General features: G+C 45.5%; 1 gene segment (V, D, J or C); it reads right to left on the bottom strand.

Annotated features, from left to right (window-relative positions):
* Positions 1 to 233: 233 nt before the first annotated feature.
* On the bottom strand, positions 234 to 23,879 carry LOC114489638. The segment is given in 5 exon segments: positions 234 to 245; positions 5,049 to 5,055; positions 10,176 to 10,182; positions 23,361 to 23,664; positions 23,767 to 23,879. Coding segments are annotated over 5 exon segments (369 nt in total).
* Between the last annotated feature and the right edge of the window lie 54 nt (positions 23,880 to 23,933).

The following is a 23,933-nucleotide window of genomic DNA, read 5'->3' as shown; positions in this document are numbered from 1 at the left end:
TGACATCAGAGACAAGCACACTTGCTGTGCAGGAGATGAAAAACAAAGCGGCAGTGTTACAGGGTGCAGCCAAGAGAGGGGGCCCAAATAGGCATTTGAAATGGGGTCCAGAACTTAAGGTGTCCAGGAGATTTTGGGATGTCTCCATCCCCATCCCACCCCGCCCATGGTGTGGGTTGGGGGAAGGGACAAATGGAGCAGGGCCATTGAGAGCTGTTTAGCATAGCAACAGCCTTATAGCTAAGCTCTGGTGTGGTCGTTTAGCATATCTATAACCTTTGACTGGTTGCATAGATATGTTAAGTAGCTGTGATCAGCTCTAAGCCAGGGGAATGGAAGTAACTTCTCCACCCAGATGTAACTGGGGGGGGGGCGGTTTCCCTGAGTTACAGCACCTGTGTGGGAGCTCAGACAGAATTGGCCCCAAGACATGGGGCCACAGCTGCCCAGACTCGTGATGGCAGCCCAGTAAAGCTGGAAGGACACGAGTTCTGGCATGTGAAGCGGAGTGTGGGAGGAGTCGGAAATGAGGCTGCAGAGGAAGATTGGCCACAGGGATTTAAAACCCAGATTTGGTGGCCATTGAGGGGAGAACCTTGCTGCTTTAAGGAGGAGAACCATGTGCAGCCCTGAGGAGAAAACTACGCGTCTTTAGCAGAGTGGAGACTCCCGCATCCCAGAGAGAGGAGAGTCATGTGCAGCCCTGAGAAGAAGAGCCATGCGCAGCCCTGAGGAGGAGAACCATGCGCAGCCCTGGAGGAGAGAACCACGCAGCCTGACAGAGTGGGGACCCCCACAGCTTTAGAAGGAGGAACCACCACCTGGTTTTAGCAGAGATCCCGGCGACTCAGCCGAGAGTGCCGGGAATCCAGGGAGGTCTCCCAGTTGAGAGGGATTACTAACTGAGAAGAACCAGAGGACTACCTGAGCCATGGACTTCTATTTCCTTTCCTGAGATACGGTACTCTGGACTGGGCAAAGGGGGAAGGAAGGACTGTGTGTTTGTGGGTGTTTTTAGGGACTTTAGGATTTTTTTGATAAAGACATTATGTCACTACTTTAAGTTAGTATAGCATTAAATAAACATTTCCTTTCCTTTTCACGAATCTCTGGCATTGAGAGACATCTTTCCTAGCGTGGCAGACATAATGGACCCGGGGCCTTCTTTCAATAATAGTGTATCATCCCAGGCCCCCCTTGTTGTGTTCTGTAACAGCAGTACACCTCTCTGTGGTACAGTGCCATCCAATTACTGAACAGATGATGTGAGAGAATCACGGCTGATCCACATTCTAAGATTCTGGCACTAAGATTCCATTGTGTTCAGAGGCAGCAGAGTGGGAAGGGCCACGTCCATAGGTTTCTCAGAGGCAAGGTCACTGTGCCCCTCAATGGAACCCTCTCCATCTCCAGCCTCCTCCCTGAGATGGCTGGTCCCTGTAGCTTGAGGCTCCTGGGCTCCTGCTCTACATGGAAATTCCTCTATATTCAGGACACAATATTTTCAGACACAGTGTTTGAAAATATGTTCTCCAATCTATGCTGGTTTTTTTCATTCCCTTAGTAGTACCTGGGTGGGACAAAGGATTTTGATTTGGCTACATTTAAAAAATATATATATTTCATGTATTTATTTTTAGACAAAGGAGAAGGGAGGGAGAGAAGGAAAGAAACATTAAGTATTGCAGCCTTTTGTGCACCCCCTGCAGGGTACCTGGCCCATAATGTAGGGATATGCCCTGACTGGGAATCAAACTGCCCACACTTTGGTTTGCAGGCCAGCACTCCATCCACTGAGCCACACCAGTCAGGGCTAATTTTAGCTATATTTAATTCATCAATATCTTACCCCAATGTTTCATCTCCATATTCACTAGACAGCTCACTCTCAGTGAGATTATGTCCTGTATTCCCTGACATTTGTATGAAGAATGCAGTTTCCCTGTGATTGTGGAGAGGAGTAGCGATGCTGATTCACAAACGATGAGAGTCATGTGCAGAGAAGCTCACTGCCCAACAGGTGCTCCACAGACACCAGGGAAACTTCCTTCAGAGTGAGGTCCCACTGGGTGCTCATCTCTTTGATCATAACTAGAAATGCAGATCAGGAATAGCTGGTCACTCTTATCCCACTTTCAGTTGTCTTTCAAGTTGCTATTAAAAGGGAAGAACATTTTCTCCAGAAGTCATTTTAAATCTGAAGCATCTCATTGAGCATATCTGCCATTGCCACGTCCTGCATCCATAGTCTCCTCTGCACTGATGCACACATGCAGCTTTGTGGGCAACAAGAGACCAGGCATCCGACAGTGGTCCCATGAGATCCTGGTGGGGCTCAAGTATCCCTCTCAGCTGGGACGTCATTGCTGCTGCAATGTGGTAGTTCCTCACGTTGCTCACAGGTGTGTGCACTACTGGTGGTCATATAAAACAACCTACTGCACTTCAGAGTCATGTTACAGCACAGCCTGTGCAGTCACAGTGGTGGCTGATCCATCCGGGTGTGGGGAATGACGCTGTGATGTTCACACAGGATGGAACTGTCCAACTCTGCATTTCTCAGACCCTATTCAGTCCCTGGCTGTGTCAGCCTTGCTGTAAATATAACCCCAATTAAAGCACAATCCTTCATGAACACCCATTTATTTTGCTTTAATTAATCAAAATGTTCCTTGTACCTGACCCCCTGCCTCTAAAGTATTCGGAGGTCAATTCCCCTGATTCTTGATGTTGAAAGTTTTATAATTCTGGAAGTCATATTAATATTGTGAAGTAAATCTTTGCTGTATCTTCTTTTTCAACTACTTATAGAATACACATATTTATTACATTCTTACATTTTGTGCTTTTCTGTGAATTTTTTAATGAATCCCTCAAATACAAAACTCACTACAATTTTGGGTGGGAAGTAATATATTGACTTTCTCCATCTCTGATTTCTGGGCCAGTCCTAGTTCACACTGGCCTCCTCCGAGGTCACATGTAGCCTGTTTCTTTGAGCTGTGTTGATCCCTCCAGCAATGGCCCTGGGTCTTGTTCATTGTGGGTGTTGACATATTTCTTCCAACTGGTACAAAGTCCTCAATTTTATCTGAAAATATAAAATGTGTGATGAGCTGGATTTCTGGAAATGCTTGAAAAGGGTTTCAGCGAGAATCTGCATCTTCCTTGGGTCATCAGTGTAAGTCCAGGCTCATGAACCCTCATCGAAGGGTCTCACCATCCTCAGTTACCAATGGAAACACAAGCCAGGTCACAGAACCACAGTAGTCGGAGATGCAGAGGACGTGGGGGTGAGGTCAAGCACCTCTCATGGATCTGTACTTCACTCACTCTGCACCATCCCACTGTCTATAGAGTCCCCCAGTGCCAGGCAGGAATGACCAGTGACTGATGGTGCCATGGAGTGGAGGACAGTACAGCCCACACCAGGATAAGGCTGATATTGTTCTCAGTTCCCCACTCAGGAGGGGCCCACTGTCAATGTCACATCCCTTACTGAGGGTTGCACCCTCTCTCTGCTGCTGAAATAAGGCCCTGAGTGTGGAGGGCCAAGCGGGATAATGCATCCCAGGTAGCTGGAAGCACAGTGGCCCTAGCCCACAGAAGACTGCCTGATAGATTGTTGTAAGAAAAGAATGCCTTGGCTGCTTGCTATATCACTGTGCCAAGATGGACCAGCAAATGTGCTTAAAAATAAAATGTATCTAGGCTTGGGGTTTGTCTTTCTCATGCCCTACTTCAAAGCTGGCTCAATATATATAGCCTGACTTCACCAATAAACAGTTCCCTCCTCTGCATCCCAGAGAAGGGACTCCAACTGACCCTGCTTTCACTCTGTCTCTTTATTTCTTAATCCCCCATCACCTTCCCTCAGGATCTGACTGATCTAGCCGTGCTGGTCGCAGCACTGAGGGAGCCAAGACCACAGGGAATGTGAGTTGTGTGAGCAGAAGTGGGAAGAGCTCGTGTCCACTGGGTAACATCTGGGCAACTCTGGATCATACCAACAAAGAGCAAATTCTTCAGTTCAACATGAAGGATTTCTACCCACTTTTATTTTTCTAACCTGTCAGAAAGAGTGCTTCATTTTATTATTATTCACAAACAAAAATGTTGTCAGGTAACCTTGCTCTGTACTGCTCAGTGCCCCCATGCCTGTACAAGATGGGCTAACAGCACAGTCCACCCTCACAATCCAGGATGAGCTCTGACATAAAGGCTGAAATGTGTAGTTCACTGAACCTTCCTTGCTTAGGGAAACCTGATTCTCACTCCAGCAGGACCAGGCCCACTGCACCCTGTAGGAAAAGGGAAGGTGAGATGACGTGGGCAGACTTGTGTTATCCTACCTGCACACTCTTCCATGTGTCCACCCCTAACCCCCAGGACAGTGGGTACCTTGGATAGGTTATAAAATGAAAATATTTTTAATTAAAAAACATTTTATTTATTTATTTGTGGAGTGCTGGAAAGGGTAGGGAGAAAGAGAATGAGAGAAATATCAGTGTGTGGTTGAGTCTTCTGTACCCTCTCCTCTGTGCCTGGCTATCAACCCAGTATGCTGTAGCACCGAGCTACACCAGCCACGAAAATTGAAAATATTTTGTTAAGGAGATTATATATATTTACACACACACACACACACACACACACACACACACATGAATGGATATGACTAAGGATATATTGTGTGTGTATCTATATCTATAGCTACATATCCCCTTATCTTAAAATGTGTGTATCAAGGTTATAAAAAAATTCCAACATACTATAAAGTTCTGATATAATTTCACTTGTAATTTTAAGATACTTTAAGAATTTGTTACAGAAAAACACATCTCTCTGTCAATCACATTATTATCAGATCTACATTTAGGTCATTTTAAGTTCCTATTTTTGTCATTTAGGAACAGTCATTGATTTATCCTCATATATTTGCACATGTTACATTTTCAGAAAGATCCATGTAAATGATTACAGCACTCTAAATGTAGTATTGCTGAGAAAAAATTTCAGATCACATTTTTGAACAGGATAAAGATTACTAGAACTCTATGGAATAAGTGGATTTGTAGAAATACTGGCAAATAATCAGCACAAATAAATTTTATTATGGGACAGAATGAACTGAATATGACTGTAGTTTTGTACTTTAGGTGTATATCATGAAGCAGAGAGTTTCACTCCTTATGCCTTGAACTCAAACATCTGGGGTATACTAGCAGGGCTTATAACTGAGCAGAGCTGGATTCAGAGGGCAAACATATACATTTCATCCTTGATTCCCATGGGATCTTTGGTGTTAGAATCCAGTCATGCCTGCCACCTGCATTATGACCTGGTTTTCTGGGGAGACTTGCCAGCCCCTTTCAAAGCTTGCTCTCAAGGGATAGCTATAATCTCTGAAACCACAGCGTGGTCCCCAACAGTGTTGACTTCCTCAGTCTGCACTTCCCCTATGAGTCCCAGTACAATCAGGTGTCCTCTGAGGCCACGTGCACCCTGTCCCACTGACCTGTGTCTGTCCCTCCAACAATTCCAGTTGGTCTTGTTCACTGTGGGTGTTGACACATGTCCTCTAAAATGTAAAAAGTCCTCAATTATATGTGAAAATACATAAAATGTGTGAAGAGATGTATTTTTGGAGGTCCTAGAAAGGGCTTCAGACAGAATCTACATCTTTCTCAGGTCATCACTGTAAATCCCAGATACACAACTTGGTCGAAGGTACTAACCCTCTGTCTTCACTTTCCAATGGGAACACAAGCCCGGTCACAGAACCTTGGGAGGCAGAGATGCTGTGGACCTGGGAGTGAGGTCCAGCACATCTCATGGGTCTGTGCTTCACACTCACCCTGCACCACACTGTCATGCGCAGTGATCCCCAGTGCCAGTCTGGAATGACAACTGACCAACTGCACCATGGAAGGGAGTAAAACACAGTCCATCCCAGGACATGACAGAACTTGTTCTTGGTTTCCACTCAGGAGGAGTCCAGTGTCAATTCCACATTCCTGACAGAGGCCTGCACCTGCTCTGTCCTGGAGAAACAAGGCCCCAAGGGAGATGAGAGCTGATGAAACTTGGCTTGTGTGAACAGAAGAGGGTAGAGCTCACCTTCACTGTGTAACATCTGGGCGACTCTGGAACATGAGAATGAAGAGCAAATGTTTCAGTTCGGCAAGAAGGATTCCCACCCACTTTTATATTTCTAACGTGTAAATAACATCATCCCATTTTATACTTATTCCTAAACAAAAATGCCATTAGGTAATCTCCCTGTGGTTTCTTCTGTGCACCTTCGACTGTACAAAAATGGGGTAAAAGCACAGTCTACCCTCTCAATCCAGTTTGAACTCTGACATAAAAATTGAAATACATATTTCACTGAGCCTTGCTTGCTTAGGGAAACCTGGTTCTCACCCATGCAGGACCAGGCCCAGTGAATCCTGTAGGAAATGAGAAAGTGAGGTGGTGTGAGGAGAGTTGTCTGGTCCTACGTGAACACTCCTCCATGCCTCCTTCCTCAACCCCATGCACAGTGACAGAGTCTGAGAAGTGGAAATGTCCTTGGGTCCCTTGTGGTGAGTGTGAGAACACGTTCATGATTCCTGCACTCCAGTCCTCACACATTTATCCTCTCATGTGCACAAAATGCATCTTTCAACATGTCATTTCAATTCCCTTCAACCAGGACTATGAAGATTGTATGGGGCACAGTGAGTCCATATGCCATGGTGCATTTTTCTCACTGTCAGATCCTATGGGCAGAAAAGTGTCTCCCTCAACAGGAGAAAATGAAAGTCAGCTGTCTCTGTGGTGCTGTGTCTGCATTGAATTCCTATCCCAGACCTTGAGCAATGGCACCTGTCACATCAAATCTGAAGCACAGAAGAGAGAAATCATCTGTTCCTTTTAGAACTCACTCACAGCCTCCTTGGATCACAAGGGATGGCTTGACCTGCCCATGCTAAGCCATGAGGACTGTTCCCCTAGGGCATGAGTCTGATGGCCAGCTGCTGTCTCTGTTACTGGCAGATAGCATAGTGGATTCTGTCAGTTGGCTACTACAAGGATGTAAGAGGAATAGATGGGCTTGAGCCTATCACACCTTGCACAAGCTCCCCATGCCAATTCACCACAGGGCCCCAGGTGGCCACTTCAACAGGGGGACCAAGAAGACCCCTTGATGGCTCCTGTATCTTGGGGACTTCTTCCAATGGGCTATGGCAGGCCTTACTCCATGTGCTTCTTATACCTCAGGGTATTTTGTAAGCTTGGGATCCATTTGTTCATCTTTATAGTACCTAGGTTTCCACTACCATCCTCTTGACCTATGGCCAGGACACTGGGCAACACCCATGTGACCCTCATCCCGGGCACCGTGACTGTTCATTCCACTCAGGGAAAACAGCATGTGATTCAGCTGACTGGATTGATTTGTTCTTACCTTATGCCCCAGTATGTTCCATCACTTACAGCTGTGGCCTGCCACGCAAGAGCCTTTCCATCCATCTAAATGTGCTACCTGTAATACAAGCAGTGGCTTTTATATATTCATTTATTTGTGTGTGTGTATGAGTGTATGTGTGTATGTATGTATGTATGTATGTATGTATGTATTTTTAGAGAGAGGGGAAGGGAAGGAGAAAGAGAAGGGCAGAAATATGCATGTGTGGTTGCATCTTGTGTGTCCCCACCAGAGATTTTGCCCACAACCAAGACATGTGTCCTGACCTGGAATCAAAACAGTAACCCTTTGGTTTTCAGGCTGATGCTCAAGCAACCAAGCCACATCAGCCAGGGCAAACAAGCAGCATCTTGATGATCATTTGGCAGATGTTCAAGAATGAGTAGCCATGTGACAACAGGAAACAACAGAACCCTGCTGGGGACCGCCCTGGCTGGTATCAGAAGCTGTAACCCCCGCCAAGTCTAAGGCTGAGGGAGTGGCCTTGGACCATAAGCCAGAAAGGAGACAGAAGCTAATCTCCCTGGCAGGAGCACTGCTTCTGCTGCTTCATTCATAAATGAACCCCAATGCTTGGCCAGTTAGCCAATGATGGGTAAGATTCCCCAAGGGGGGAACAACCTAAGACAGGCACAATCATGTGGGAGGCCCCCAAGAAAGGACTTTGGGGGCCACAGCAAAAGGGGACGATGGACCCTCGCTCCTTGGCTTTGATATACCCTGAGTCCTCATTTTCTGGGAGAAAATCTCCTTATCTCTTGGTTGCTTTAGTACCCTTGCTCCGCCTAAGCCTGAAACAATGACAGGGTTGTGCAGCTCTTTGCTGAAAAGGGTGGGTTCCCTGGGTCATCAGGCCTAAGAAAGAACAGGTAAATTCCTGTGAAACCTTCTTTGTTTAGAATGCTCTCAGTTGAATGAGAAGTGTCCAAGGAAGAAGTAAGTTTGTTCCTTAAAGTTTTACAACTCTTTGACCCTGACTCAAAATAGGCCCTCAGACTTCCTTGTTTTCTATTGTTTGATCCTTACTTCCTGGCAATGAGTAATGAGCTTTACCTGAATTCTTATGCAAATGAAACCAATAAAAAGCCTCTCTGGAGGCAGACGGGGCACTCACCCCACCAGAGAGAGTGGCCATTTTGTTCCTAATTACCCACAGCACCTGGTTGTCTCTGTGTATGTTTTTCTTGCGTGTTGACAAGCCATCCAAAGCGTTCCACGGACACTGCTGGTTGGTGATTGTATCAGAACCCCATGTTCTGGGTCAATCATGGAGGAAGAGATCTCGCAGATGAAGAACATGAACAGCTGCCCCTTGCATTCATCAAGTGGTCTACCACAGTGCAAACCATTCCCATTTTAATACAGAGACATTGTAGTGACAGGTGCCCTTAAGGAAGTGCTTGCCTTTCTACTCAGGACTTGATGAATATTTTAGGTTCTGAATTACTTTATGTGCTTCAGTCATATGGGATTCTCCATGCTAGCTAGTATTCTCTACCAGGCATTCCTGCACCACCACATTGGGGAGTTTCTCTTCTAAAATCCCAGCACTTTCCAAGAGTGGACTCATGCACCTTCATCACACGGTCCAGTCTTAATGAGGAAAAGTGTAGATGCATACTCAGTCATGTCCATGTGTAGACATTAGCAGCTAAACACACTGATAAGAGCATCAGAGATGAGATTTCAGACACCACTGGTCATTGCTCAGGCTTCTTTTTAAAGGGGTTAGTCATGGAGGAGCTGTGTTGATGTTCCATGTGTGGGCTCCTTGTCCTCCAAATCCAGCAGCCTGGCAGGTACTGGCTTCTCTCTTAGTTCCAGGGACAGACATAAGCATCTATTTTGTTTTCACTCTTGAGAGAGTGTCACAGGTGACTATGAACTGTGATCAATGAGAAAGTACCATTTCCACAGGACCTTGGACCTGTGCTGGATTTATGGAGCATGTGTCAGTTATGTGGGCTCCCATGTCATTTAAGTCACTGCATGTTTATCCTGTGTGCTGATCTTTCCATCACAAATATTATCACACTTGGGACCTGCATCAAGCAAGCATCCTTCTAACAAATATTTGCCCTAATATATTGAATCAAGTCAGTATCTATTGGTTCAAGATTGGACTTCACAAACTTTCCACATGAAAGGAAATTGCCATTGAGTATTGTCCAAGATCAAAATGTAGGGAAAAAAAAATTGCAATATCACTCACTGTGTGTCTTGGGTGCCCCCTGTTGTCAGGAGCACACCCTGCATCTCAGCCCTTCTTTCTCCTTAGGGGAGGTTTTTATCAAGGCTCATGGTGACTTCCTCTCACTGTGTATCTCTCGCACAGTAATAAACAGCTGTGTCCTCAGTTTTCAGGCTGTTCATTTGCAGGTATAGCGTGTTTTTTCCATTGTCTCTGGAGGTGGTGAATCGACCCTTCACAGAGTCAGCATAGTATGTGGTACCACCATTATCATTGATAACTGATACCCACTCCAGCCCCTTTGCTGGAGTGTGGCGGACCCAGTGCATCCAGTAGCTACTGAAGGTGAATCCAGAAGCCATGCAGGAGAGTCTCAGAGACCCTCCAGGCTGCGCCAAGCCTCCTCCAGACTCCACCAGCTGCACATCACACTGGACTCCTACAAACACAAAGGCATCAGGTCAGAAACCTTCCTCAGGTCCACAGTTTCTCTCAGTCATATCACCTCACATACCCAGTGTCTGTCATTCTCCATAAATTACCTCTCAAAATTGCAACAAGGAAAACCCAGCTAACCCCAAAGTCCATCATGAGAGGTCTGTGCCCTGTCTTGAGCAGGGACTGGGGACACCTGAGATTCCTGTTTTGAGCTCCTGTTCCAGAGCTGCAGGGTCAGGGCTGGGCTGCTTTTAAAGAGCAGAGCAGCACTATTTGCATGTCCTCCAACTATATAGGGAGCTCTGGGTTACAGTGGTGACATAGAAGACAGTGTGCCATGTGTGAGTTTTCCCAGGGCATGCGTCTGTTAAGAATTCCTCCCCAGCCTTGGACATTTTGGAGAGTCGACCTGTTACCAAGACGTCGTGGGTTTGTTCCCAGGTCTGGGCACATATAACTCCTGTTCAGGATGGAAACAGGAAGTACCAATCAATTGGTCTCTCTATTTTCTTTTTTTTTCTATCTCCCTTCCTTTTTCCCTTTGTTTCTCTCTAAATGGAATGAAAAAAAATGTCTACTATTGAGGATAAAAATAATAAAATAATAAATAAAAGAATTACCTCCTATATTTTGAGCTGTGCCCTCCCCACTGAGCCAACTGCTCCAGGAGGTATGTGACTTACAAGAGTAAATTGTCATGAATGGAGAGATGTAAAATGACAGATGCCTTTGAGAGTCACCGGCAATGAACACAGAAAGAGAATTTCACCCTCACAAACATAGAGAGAAATAAAAGTACAGGAGATTCGTGTTCAGGAGACTCGGAGTTTCATCATTACCATTTCTTCTACAAAGTAAGCATAGTATGGACTAGAACAGGGTGTGCCAGGAGAGCTTGTGGACCTTGTATTGAAAGGGACTGTGCATGTGTGTATGATTGGGAGACAGAAGCGTGAAGTCCACGGCACAGTAGTCTGTTCTCCTGGGTCATGTACCTTCAGTGAATATGCAGCAGTCTTCCTGAGTTGTATTTTGTTTATATTGTCTGGACTCTGTGGTAAAATCAGGTTCTAACACTGGGGACACTGAGGAAACTCGGACCTGAGTAGATCTGCTTAGGTGAAGATGTAGGTAGAGATTGTGAAGTAAATATATTAAAATTAAAGACATTTCATTATGGAAAAACTTGATGCCAATCACTTATGTAAAATAAGAGAACTTAAATAAAATTGTGATTGATATGAAGAACACTGTTTTTCTTACATTGATTACAGAGAGAATAAATCATTTAAACAACCTTCCCTTTCTGGAGCAGGTGGATCTAACTTTCTACAAAACTGGCCAGCTATGGACCTTCATCCTAACTTTCACCATCAGGATCTGTGGCTGTGAAGGCATGTGAATCATTTCTAATCAGGAGCACAGGACATAGGTCTGTCTCTGGTTCATCACAAGTAAATTTCAGGAGATTTGTCTCCTCCCTCTTTCACTTCATTTGTGTGTGTTCACGAACCTCAAAATTGCTGTCACATCATCCACACAGGATTGGAGTCACGTGGACATGAAGTCCCATGTGCATCGATTAGAGTGCAGAACTTGGAAGAGACAATCCCAGGTATATGGATAGTGGGATTCAGCAAGCCCAGCCCCAAAACTCCCAGGGTTCCTGTTCTTTATATGGTCATTTTCATTGTTATGTAGCAAGTTCAAGTTATGTTATGTTACTTTCTTAGAAATACTCTCACATAGTCATCTAGTTATTAGTACATTGGTGTGTCCAAAAAGTTCATTTGGTTTTTCAGTAACATGGCTCTAGTAACTATCATTTGTATTAACACCATTTGTTTATTTTTATTTTATTTTATTTGGATTGTTGTTCATGAACAGCTTTTTGTCTTTTACTCCTATTTGAAACATTTTTTTTTAGAATGTATGATTTTCAGGAACAACTATAAAGGGCAAATCCAAAGGGTGATGGAAGCAAGGGAGGGAGGTGGGGATGGCTGGGGTGGTGGGGATCGGGGAGGGGGGAATGCAGAAAATTGTAATTGAACAATAACATAAAATGATCTGTCCATGGTGCACTTAACGTTCATCTTTGGGGGCATATGTGCCTTCCTAGCTGCCTTCCTCTTCAAAGTGCCCACCAACTTTGAAACTGTAGAGATCACTACAGTTGAGGAAGTGGCAGCTGATGAAACTTAAGCAGATTTCTGACCCCAGTGAAACTACATGGAACACAGAAGGAATATCAGTAAAAAATCACCACAACCAGCTGTGGAGGAGATGCCCACATTTCTCCATATGCACAGGGTCCCTGCCGTGCATTATCAGGGGAGTGAGAGGTGTGGGCATTTTTCCACCGGGTCTCAGAAATGAAGCTTGAAATCCCCATGATGGTTTCTCTAAAATTTTGTAAGACTTTCAGAGTGGTGCCTGGGCCCAAGACTCTGGTCTGGAGAGGGGACAAAGGTTCCAGCTGGTCTGGACCTGTGACACCTAGACCTAGGATTAGGGATAGTTGCCACAGATTCTTTTACCTGTGGTAGTTACCACAGCCACATCCTCACAGGTCCCCAAAGTCCTGTTCCCAAGCACTTATGCGAACCTCAGTGTATGGGGAGTTGCTCCTTCTGTAACCCACTGGGTTCACGATGAAGGTTTGCTCTTCCCAGACAAACTGTCATGCTCCCCATGGGAGTGGGCATGGGGATGAGGTAAGAGCAGGGCCCACTGTTCACCTAGTGACACCTGTGCCACCCTGGAGAGCTCATGCCCCCATGCTGAGGCTGTGATCCTTCAGTGGCATATGGTCTGAAATGAGGGACTGTGAGCATCAGACTGTCAGGCTCTCCAAGGGGGCCCACACACAGTCATGCCCTCCTCCTCACCTTCACCTTGCAAAGAAGGCCAGAGCCCCTGCAGGCTGAGCCACCTGAGTGCCTGACACTGTCCTCACAACAGGATTGGGGGGCTGGTGAGACAGGCTCCATCAGTGTCTAAAGGGGTTCTAACAAAATAATAGTTCCCTGTGCAATGTGATATTAATATATTTTTTAAAAAGTTAAGTTTGTGTTGACGTCCATTTTAATTTTTTTTGATTTTTAAATGTCATCACTAATGCATTTTATCATTACCATTATCCCCCTTACACCATCATCCTCCCAGCAATCACCTCACTGCTGTCCATGTCTACAAGTCCTTTTCAAAATTGCACATTTCCTGCACCTCACACTGGACACTTGGAAACACAAAGATGTAGGTCAGGAACTGTTGCGTGCACACGGTTTCTCTCAGTCATCTCCAGTCACATACTCAGGGTCTCCCCTTCTTCATAGATTACCTCTTACAACACTAATAAGCAAAACCCAGCTGAGCCCAGACTCCATGGTAAGTTGTCTCTGTTTGCTGCTGACCAGGGACTGGGAACACCTGGGAGTCCTGGGCTGGGCTCCTGTCCCAGAGCTACAGGGTCAGGGCTGGGCTTCTTTTCATGAGCATAAGGGCCCTATTTACATGTCCTCCTACTATATATGGGGCTCTGGGGTTGGACAGTGACATGAAGGGCATGATCTCAAAATGTGACATTTCCAAGGCCACATGTCTCTTAAGATTTACCCCTGCCCTGCCTTGGACTGTTTGGCTCAGTTACTTGTAGTGTTGTCCTGCAACCAAGATAATTTGGTTTTCATCTCACAATCGAGTGCATATGATTCCTGGTCTGGGTGTGTACAGGAAGAAACTGATTTCTCTCTCTCTGTCTCTGTCTCCATCTCGCTCTCTCTCTGTATTCATTTTCCCTTGTTTTCTTTCAATAAAAGCAATGAAATATGTCTTTTGGTGAAGAGAAACAATAGGAATAAAAATAAAAGAATCATTTCCTACATTTTGTCCTGTGCCCTCTCCAGTGATCCAGCCACAACAGGAGATGGGCACAGAACCTAGGAGAGTAAAGTGTCATAAGTGCAGAGAGATTTAAAATGAGAGATGCCTTTGAGGGTCACCAGTAATGAACTCACCAAGACAATCCAACCCTCATGGCGAGACGAGATTTGAGTTCAGGAGACAGGGATTTTCTCCTGAAACCATTTCCCCTAGAAACTGATCAGAGTAGGAACTAAAAACAGTGTCACCATAGAGCACATGGATCCAGTGTTGGAGGAGGTAGCTCCTTTGTGTGCATCACTGGGAGACAGAAGCATGAACTCTACAAAGAAACAGACAGTGCTCCCTGATCATGTTCCTTCAGTGGAGTTCAGTACTGAATGTGCAGCAGCTTAACTGCCACATTTTTTTCCTACCCTCTGTGGTGAAAGCAGGTACCAATATTAGAGACAGAGAAGAAACTCACTCATGACCAGATCTGGTTAGGAGATGATGTAGGTAGAGATTGTGCAGTATCTATGTTTAAATTTTAGAAATTATGTAAAATATTGATTAAAATCCTTGATAGAAAATAACAGCTAAGTAAAATGTCATTGATAAGAATGTTATTATCTTTATTCATTCATTAAAGAGTGAAAAATCATTCAAGCAACCTCCCATTACTGGAGCTGGTGGATCTAAATTGTATAAACTGTTCATCCTTGGAGGTTCAGCCTCAGGTTCACCGTCAGCATCTGTGTTTGTGCACATGTGACATAGCTGTAATCAGGGAGCAGGAGAGGGAGTAGGTTTGGGCCCCCTGGTGTGTCAATAGTTCATTTCAGAAGAACCATCTTTTCTCTATCACAGCCCCTATCCATGTCTGCATGGGGGCTTTGGTAGTTCTGCCCCCATGGCTGTGCATGATGGGCATCCACTGAACCTGAACCTGATGCACTGACTGTATCAATGTGTGAATGGGAAAAGGAACTCCATCCATGGGGACACATTAACATGAATGGTGAGTGAAGCTCATCTGACCTGACACACACTCAAGACTCTCACCCCTCTGTGCTGTGATTTTCCTCATTGTTTAATCAGTTCTGTTTCTAACCCTGTTTCTGAAAGATCCATATATAACATCTGGACTCACTCAGATAAGAAAGAAATGCCTTGAAAATGTATCCATGTTTCAGGTTCCAGGGGAGGCCCACAACTCTGTGTTGTGCATCTCAGACAGACAGGTAGGTGTCACCACAACATTCCAACATTGGGCTCACAATTATTTAGTCTCCATCAGAGGAAATTCAGCACAATCCTTCAATTTATTCAAGACTCTCATGTAGAATCTGAACCTGATAGCATTTGATGATGGATCACACATCAATATTAATCCTGGAGGTTGGTGACCAGGACTAGTGTAATAGTCCAACCTTAGTCAGCATCCATTCCTCCACCTGATGTAAAAGCAGACCAGACTTCACAGGACACTGCAGGTGCTTGATGCCATCAGCTAGGACAAGAACATGAAAGATACACAGGTCTGAATAGTAGTGCATGGTTTCTATTCTTTACAACAAAGTAGGTTCTCCTGTCTCTGAGAAACCCCGTCACTTGAGCAACTGAGGAACTCTGAAAGCACTCACCTGTCCTGGATATTGGAATAATGTGATGGTGGAACTCAGTACAAAGTATAGTATGGAAGCTAAGAAAACGCTGTAATAACTCATTGTGCCAAACTACCACATGTAACCTGGGTAATCATCCCATCTGAGCCCAGATGATATATGTAAAGAAATTCAAAGCAGTTGCTATGAAAAGTCAATGTTTAGCTCATGATTTTAGTTATAAAAATATGGAAGACTTTATAGCTTTTTGTCTTACTCAGATATTTGATGTCTGAAGAAAGGTGTTTTTTTTTTTTTTTTGGCGGGGGGAGGGATCAGATCATTTCAAACAAATCCTGTTAAACCAGCCCTATTAAACTGCTCATGTGGGATAGGCACACGGGTTTCATCTGCAATCAGTGCTGCAGTGACAACTTCCAAAGACAGCAGAGGTTGTTTCCTGCACCTGTGTTCCCAGAAACAGCAAATCCTCGGCAGCTGTGAAGCTATGACCTGTCCAGAGACCAGTCCTCAAGGGCCCTTTGAAGCATTTGTATGGTTTCACCAAGCTTCACTGTCCTTGGGGTGTGAATATGTTGCATTTCTTGTGCAGGTGTTTCTGTGGTGCCTGGAGGTCATTCCCTGACAAATCCTACTGCCCATTAAGCTGATAGAAGCTGCTTGAGCTTGCATTTTCCCACTTGTACATTCAGGAAAGGAGGTGCTCACAGTACAGAATCCTCACAATCCAGCTCTGTGCAAGGTGGCCAGGGCTCCTACACTCACCGTCACCACCACTCACAATCTCTGCTAAGACAGAAAACAGCATTTTTACATAAGACTTAACTAAAGCCTCAGGAACCATGAACACTTTAGTCCCAAACTCCTCCCACTACCAGTGGTGGCTCAATATTCTCCTCCAAGGACACATCAGTTGTCCTCTGTGACATGGGAAGTGGGAGAACCATGAAGTCAATGACTTTCACTCACAGCTGGCCTCCACCCTACTGCATTAGGACAGGATGGTATTATGACAATGGTCTCTATTTTATTCCACCTCCTGAATCTGGTTAGGTTCAGCTGGTTTGATGTGTTATTTGAATTGGTGACAAGAGTGTCTGAAAGAGACTCTTCCTATTGCTCACCTGAGAATGATGTGTTTTCAACACATTTTCTACCTGAAAGACATCACGGGTGACACACGATCCGGAACCCAGATAATTTTTCTGAGGGAAACTGTTAAGGAAGAAGAGACCAGCAGAAAACCAGCCCAAACCTTCAGCTGCACCTGCTCCTGGTACAGGGAAGGTACCCAGACTGCCCCCTAGTGGTCGAAGCTCCTGCCACAGGAGAGTGTGTGTCTGGGCTCATGCTAACTTCCCTTCACTACGTTCTTTGACAGTAATACACAGGTGTGTCCTCATCTCTCAGGCTGCCCAGCTCCATGCAGGCTGTGCTCAGGGATGTGTCTGTGGTCATGGTGACTCTGCCCTGCATCACCTGTGCATAAATTGCAGGACTATATTAAGGGTTACCTTGCCCCATTCATCCAGCTCTTTCCCTTGGGCCTGCCACACCCAGTGCATACAGCATACCTGGGTAAGATATGTCCAGAAGCCTTGCAGGAGACCTTCACTGAGGTCACAGGTGTCCTCACCTCAGCACCTAAAGATTACATTTTCTGCAATCTGTTACCCTGATTTTAAGAAAGACTGAAAACAACAATCAGAGATCTATTGCCTGTTATTACCATCATAATAAAGTTCTTCCAAAATTCTTAAAAAAAAAAAAACACATGGGTTGAACCTGGTAGTGGACACTTATGAACAGCATTCAGGGGTTGGATAAAATCTCACTTCACTGTCCCTGGTCACCTCCTCAAACCTGGAACTTCAAAGCCCCTTACCTCTGGCAACTGATACCAGGAAGAGGGCTCCCCAGATCCAATCCAGGGTGAGGGACTGTACCATCTGGAATTTTATGGATGACAGTGTTTGTGGGTGATGCTCAGTACACAGACCTGCATTTAACCTAGTCTACCTCTTCCTATTTACCTATGCACAGGGAAGAGTTTTTCATAGCTGAAGACATGACCCCACCTGAGAGAAAGGGGAGGACATAGGGGCAATACTCCACAGGATTCTGAGGACCCATGTCCTAAACAGTTTTGTAGGATATGTGTCCCCTGCTAGGCCTCTGAGCTCTGTTCTGATACAGCTCCTCCCACTAAGGAACAAGCTCCCACAGAACATGCTCCTCATTGTGAACCCAGCTTTGAGAGACATGGAGAGCTCCCAGTTCTGGGCTTTAATGCCTGAATGTCTTATTCCTGGATCAGTGTGTCTCCAAAATTATCCACCTCATGAATTAATAAAACCATCCCTGTTCACAGTTTCTCATGATGCAGATATAAAGAAGTCCTGCAGATACCATTGACTGTGGTTCTCATGTGCCATTGAGTTTGGTGAAAGCCCAGATAGGATATTTACAGTCACCATATGTCGAAATCTTCTTATACAGGTGTTCATGAAAAGAAAATGACACAGGCCCTGACGGGAAATAAGAAATCCCTTCCCTGCTCCCCCTGCACCTGCTCCTGGGGCAGCTGCTGTGAGCTTGTGAGACCTGCCCACCCCCTGGTGCCAGCTTTGCATCGTGCTGGGGAGGTTCCTGTCAGGGATTACAGAGCATGAACTTCTCAGCATCTCTAGTCCAGAATTCAAGGTTGTGCACTGACTTCCAGGAGCTCACTCAGGGACACTGTGTGCTTTAATTCTGTTTAATAGAGAACTGACCTTAGCAAATCCCACGGACTCTGCAGAACCTCATAGTCAGGACTCTGTGAAGCCACCAGGAGTCCCCTTCCCTGGACCTGACAGGTGCACTGACACAACCAACACTCCTGAGCCCTGAATCTCTTGGGGGCTTTGGGAGCCTCTAATGTCCTCAGGTTCCTCTGGTGGAAGGTCCCATCTGAGTGTCCCTGCATGTGGTCGAAATACCACTGCATTTCTACTTCTCAATGAATGACAAATACACACTGTGATTATTTTCATAGAAAGCACTTCAGGTCTCCCTTCTCTGCTGTACCTAACACTTGGGTGGTGCCTACAGTGGATTCTAGGCCAGGATGTGTCTTCCTAGGTAAGGCCACCTCTTTGTGTGACACTCAAGTATTTTTTTTTCTATTCTTGGTGCTCCATCCATTTGGTTATCTTCCCTTATGACCATATACCCCATGGACCTGAGACTCCACATCCCATGTGAAGACAGACTCACTGCTCAGTGACCCACAGCTGAACCTCTCAGTCCCTGCAGGAATCACCATCTCCTCCTGCACCTTGGCTTCTTCTTCAACCCTCATGGACTTGCCCACACTGGTCAAGGCATCAGGGGTAGAATTCAGACATCACTGCTCATTGCTCAGACTCCCTTTCAAAGGAGAAAGTCTCTAGGGCTTATCACGGAGGAGCTGTGGTGATGTTCCCCGTGTGGTCTCTGAGTTTTCAAAATCTGCCATGCCTGAAGGCACTGAGTTCTCACTTAGTCACAGAGACAGATGAGAAGATGAGTTTCAGACTTTGTATCTGACACAGGTGGTTGATGTGGAGAAGACTTAGAAAATTCCCATTTTTTAGGACCATGGGTCAATGCTGTGTTTCTCAAGCATGTGTCACTTATGGGTGTCACCAAGTCATTTAAATCAGTGCATATTCATCCTCTATGTCGATTTTGATCTCATAATATGCAACCACATGGACCTGCATGAAGCAAGCATTGTTTCTAAGCAAATCTTCACAGTAGTCTAATGAATCAGACAAATCTCTATCATTTCAGTAAATGTCCATCATGAGCTTTTCCACAGGAAGGTGATATGCAGTTGGTAATTCTGCAAAATCAGGTTGGAGGATAATCTCTTGCAAGACGAATCACTGAGGATCCTGGCTGAGGACCAGGGTCCCCAGGGAGGAAGAAGACCTCGTCCCCAGCTCTGAAATCCTGCACACAGGCAGGAAGGGGTTAATTTTCCCTCTTCAGTTTGTTTCAGTCAGTACCTTGGTGGAGTATAGGGTGCCCCCCTGCATAGGGAAAACAGTCTGCTTTTCTGAGCCATCATCTCAAAGGTAAGTTCACCTGTAAACATGCTTGGACAAACCCATGCATATCTATGAATAGCCAAATGGTTGGGCACCTAGTGATCTAGTCAAACTAACACAAAACAAACAGTCAGAACAGAACTTTTAGGAGAAGAATCCCAAGGCAGAGCTAATATGCATCTGCCCAATGCATGTAGGTAGAGCTGAACCAACTACTTTAGACTCATGGTGGTGAATGCTTTCTTAGGTACCTACATGTTGAATTTCAGGTGCAGAGGGAGCTCCCTGCCAGAGATGAAACAAAATCTTAATTAATATCTTTGTGTTCTGTGCCTGCAGAACATGTGGGCCCTGAGTGTCCCCTCTTGTTTGCTGCCCCACCTGTAAGCAGGTTTTTGTGTGGACTCACACTGACTTCCCCTCACTGTGTCACCAGAACAGTAATACAGAGCAGAGTCCTCGACTCTCAGGCTGTTCATTTGCACATGGGCAGTGCTTTGGGAATCAACTCTTGAGATGGTGAATCTGCCTTTCACAGATGCAGCATATTGTGTTGTGTGATTGTTAGCTTTGTTTCTGATAACCCCTACCCACTATAGTCCCTTTCCTGGAGCCTGGCGGATCCAGCTTATATAGTAGTCACTGAACATGCATCTGGAATCTTCTCAGAACAGTCTCAGAGACCCTCCAGACTGCCTCAGGTCCCCACCTGACTCCACCTACCACACCCTACATTGGACATCTGTGGACAAAAGATTTGCATTAGCAGGGCACACACACACACACACACACACACACACACACACACACACAGAATGTCCCAGGTTCTCTGCTACCATGTAAAAGGATCAGGGCAAGACCCATCTCAGCTCAAACTTCATGGTGCCTCCTTATAGGTTATTGGCTTCAGTGAATGCTAACTGCAGAGACCCAGGGGTTGGGACTGATATCACTGAGGTGCAGGGACAGCCACAAATCTAATTTTATCTGCACATGGTGATGCCCATTTGCAAGCAATTCTACCCTTAGTGACAGAGAAGTCAAGATCCTTGGTGATGGCCCCCACTTGATTAGAGGGAAAAGCACACTTGTTGTGACAGTGGAGAGTTTTACGAGAGTCTGGTTAATCTGAGTGCTAAAGAGTCATTTTTGTCATTGCTAAGTTCTACCACCTGGCAGTTTAACACAATTTAATTTAAAGCAATATTCCACATGCACAGTGTTTCATGCTACTCAGCTCGGCATAAATTCTTTGTATGACATTGTCCATGTGTCAACACAGAGAGATGTTCATCCCCACCCTCAGTCTACCTGGCTGAGGTCAGTAGGCATTACTGTTTCTTCTCTCCTCATCTTTCACGGCAGAATTCCTGCCCATTGTGCATCTGTGCAACAAGAGTCCATATTTGTGGGGAGAGAGAGTGGGAAGAAGGAACAAACACAGGTGGAGCCTTTCACCTGCCCTGGACACCCTCTGGGTTCTGCCTCTTCAACTCTCCCCCAATTTCTCAACAACTGCCACATCATGTGACTGAGGTGCAAAAAGCACATTAATAATTATTCAGTAAGGGGTTACTATAATCAAATGTCATGTTGTCATTATTATATACAATCTCTGGGAAGATCGAAAAATGGCATGCTTAGTTAAAATCGTGAAAACTACATAAATCTGCAGTGCCATTTGGTCAATGCTACACCCAAGTGGCATTCATGCCCTCACCTCCAAGCACACATCAGCCTTGTCCCTGTGACCTGGTGACTGGAAGAAACATGCATTTATGGATTTTACCTCCAGTGAAACGTGGAACTCCATCCATGCTGATGTTGTAAGTATTGAAAGGGTTCATGCATTACATCCACTTCTAATGCTGCATTCTCACTACATCTGTTCAGCGGTCCCACTTGATTTTAGACCAGGGGATTTCTGTTATAAAAAACACCAGAGAAAAACCACCCTTGAATATCACAGGAAGGACACTGATGCTATACTTTTACCAACACGTGTGGCAGCAAATCTCCAGGGAGGCAGCCCCTGTGGTCATGCCACTCTATAATCCTAATACATTCATGATCTGTAACAATCTACTGTGAACTGGGTCTTTGGCCCACAACAGAAATCCATTTATTAATAATCTGGAGGTGGGAAATGAAGTAACAGCTGCTTGCAGATAGATGTCAGTTACAGAACAGATTCCTACACAACTGTTTTCTCATCCTCATCTCAGAGGGTGGCTGGGGAAGGGAGCTTCCCTTGTCCTCTGTTACAATGGAATTGACCCCATTCATAACAGCTCCACCCCCAAACCATCACTTGTCCCAAGGACCCATGCCCTAACACCATCACCTGAGCTTCAGGTTTTAGTAATTTGGCAGTTTTGAAGTGACACCAACACCAGCTAATAGCAACAACAATAGAACCAAATCATGACTCCACCAAAGTGGAAGGCTACTTCAGTAGAGCTCCCCAAACTGAGGATCCCCATAATCTCTGAACACTTCTCATCTGTGTCAGAAGAAAATGGACCCAGGTCCTTGAAAACAAGCTGATACCCCTGTAGAGTGAGACAGGTTTCACCCTACACTGTGAGCAAAGATGTTCGCATAACTTATTATTGTTTTCCCTTATTGCATATATATAACCATTATTCTCATTTTCAATGGACTAAAATTATTTTCTAACTAATTATAGGTGCCTCTGTTTCCTCACTCCCACTTCCTAGGTGTTCTGTGAAATAAGGAGCCCGGCTGTAGTGTTTGATGTCTGAGACTGACATGTTGAGGTTGACCCTTCTCTCTCCTCCTGCACACACATGGGAAATCTGACGTGAAAGTCGGGATTGTCCCTAGTTTAATGCAGGTGAAAGATGGAAACCACACAATCCTCTCCTATGAGTAGGGCCCCGATCAAGTGTGAATGATAAAACCTGGACAAGATTCCTTATCTGACATGATGCAGCCACTCCTGACCTGCTGAAAAGTCCACCCTGCTCTCAATAGACTCCTCAATGAAGGGACAAACATTTCCATAGTCCCTCTGTGTGTGTGATATCATCATTCTGGACATCCACATCATGGTATGGTGGGGGTCCCTCTATGTCCACATCATGTAAAGCTGCTGTTGATGCCATGGATGTGGAATTACATCAAAGACCATCATCCCCAGATTTCTTTTTCCATCTGGGACTTGGTTCCTACCACTCTGGTTCCCCTGTCCAGTATGCATGTGTCCTGTTGCTAGTCAGCTTGGACTCTCAGCTGTGTGGGGATGGGCTGCTTGTGGTTTCCAGCAGAGCCTCTGATTGGATGCAGCTTATTTGGGTCAGGGGGTTTGATGATTCATTGATGTTTCATTAGAATAAGAGACAAAAATATATGACTATCTGACTTTGGAGCATGTGAGAATGGTTTCCTCCTGTGACAACAAGCCTATGTAACTCAGATACTGAATGGGTCAGCACAGAAGCATGAAGGGAGGGGAGCTCCCAGGGGAAAACTGCTGTGTGGAGAGTTAACTCCACACCTGCCAGGAAACCAGCCCTTAAACTGCATCTGCAGCTGCTCCCAAACTGATGACTGTGCTCAGTGTGACCTGAGCGCCCCCTGGTGTCCTGAGGGCCCCAGCCACCTAACCCTCTGGTCTCCAGGGAAGTTTTTGTCTGGGCTCACAATGACTTCCCCTCACTGTGTCTCTCGCACAGTAATACAAGGCTGTGTCCTCGGCTTTCAGGTTGTTCATTTGCAGGTAAAGCGTGTTCTTGCCATTGTCTCTGGAGATGGTGAATCGGCCCTTCACAGAGTTGGCGTAGTATGTGCTACTACCACTACTACTAATTGCTGAGACCCACTCCAGCCCCTTCCCTGGAGCCTGGCGGACCCAGCTCATTCCGTAGCTACTGAAGGTGAATCCGGAGGCCAAGCAGGAGAGTTTGAGGGAACCCCCAGGCTTCACCAAGCCTCCCCCAGACTCCACCAGCTGCACATCACACTGGACACCTGCAAACACAAAAATGTCAGGTCAGGAAACTCTCACCCTGCACTGTTTCTCTCAGCCATATCCAGTCTCATATTCAGTGTCTCTCATTCTCCATAAATTACCTCTTAAAATAGCAACAAGGAAAATCCAGCTGAGCCCAAACTCCATGGTGAGTGGTTTGTGTTCTGTCCTGACCAGGGACTATGAACACCTGGGGATCCTGGGCTGGGATCTCGTCCCAGAGCTGCTGGGTCAGGGCTGGGCTGCTTTTCATGAGCAGAGAAGCCCC

The sequence above is a fragment of the Phyllostomus discolor genome, chromosome 15 (genome assembly GCF_004126475.2).
Source record: "Phyllostomus discolor isolate MPI-MPIP mPhyDis1 chromosome 15, mPhyDis1.pri.v3, whole genome shotgun sequence".
Taxonomy (NCBI): domain Eukaryota; kingdom Metazoa; phylum Chordata; class Mammalia; order Chiroptera; family Phyllostomidae; genus Phyllostomus; species Phyllostomus discolor.
Note: the sequence above shows the minus strand (reverse complement) of the source record. Positions and strands in the feature narration are given on the sequence as shown.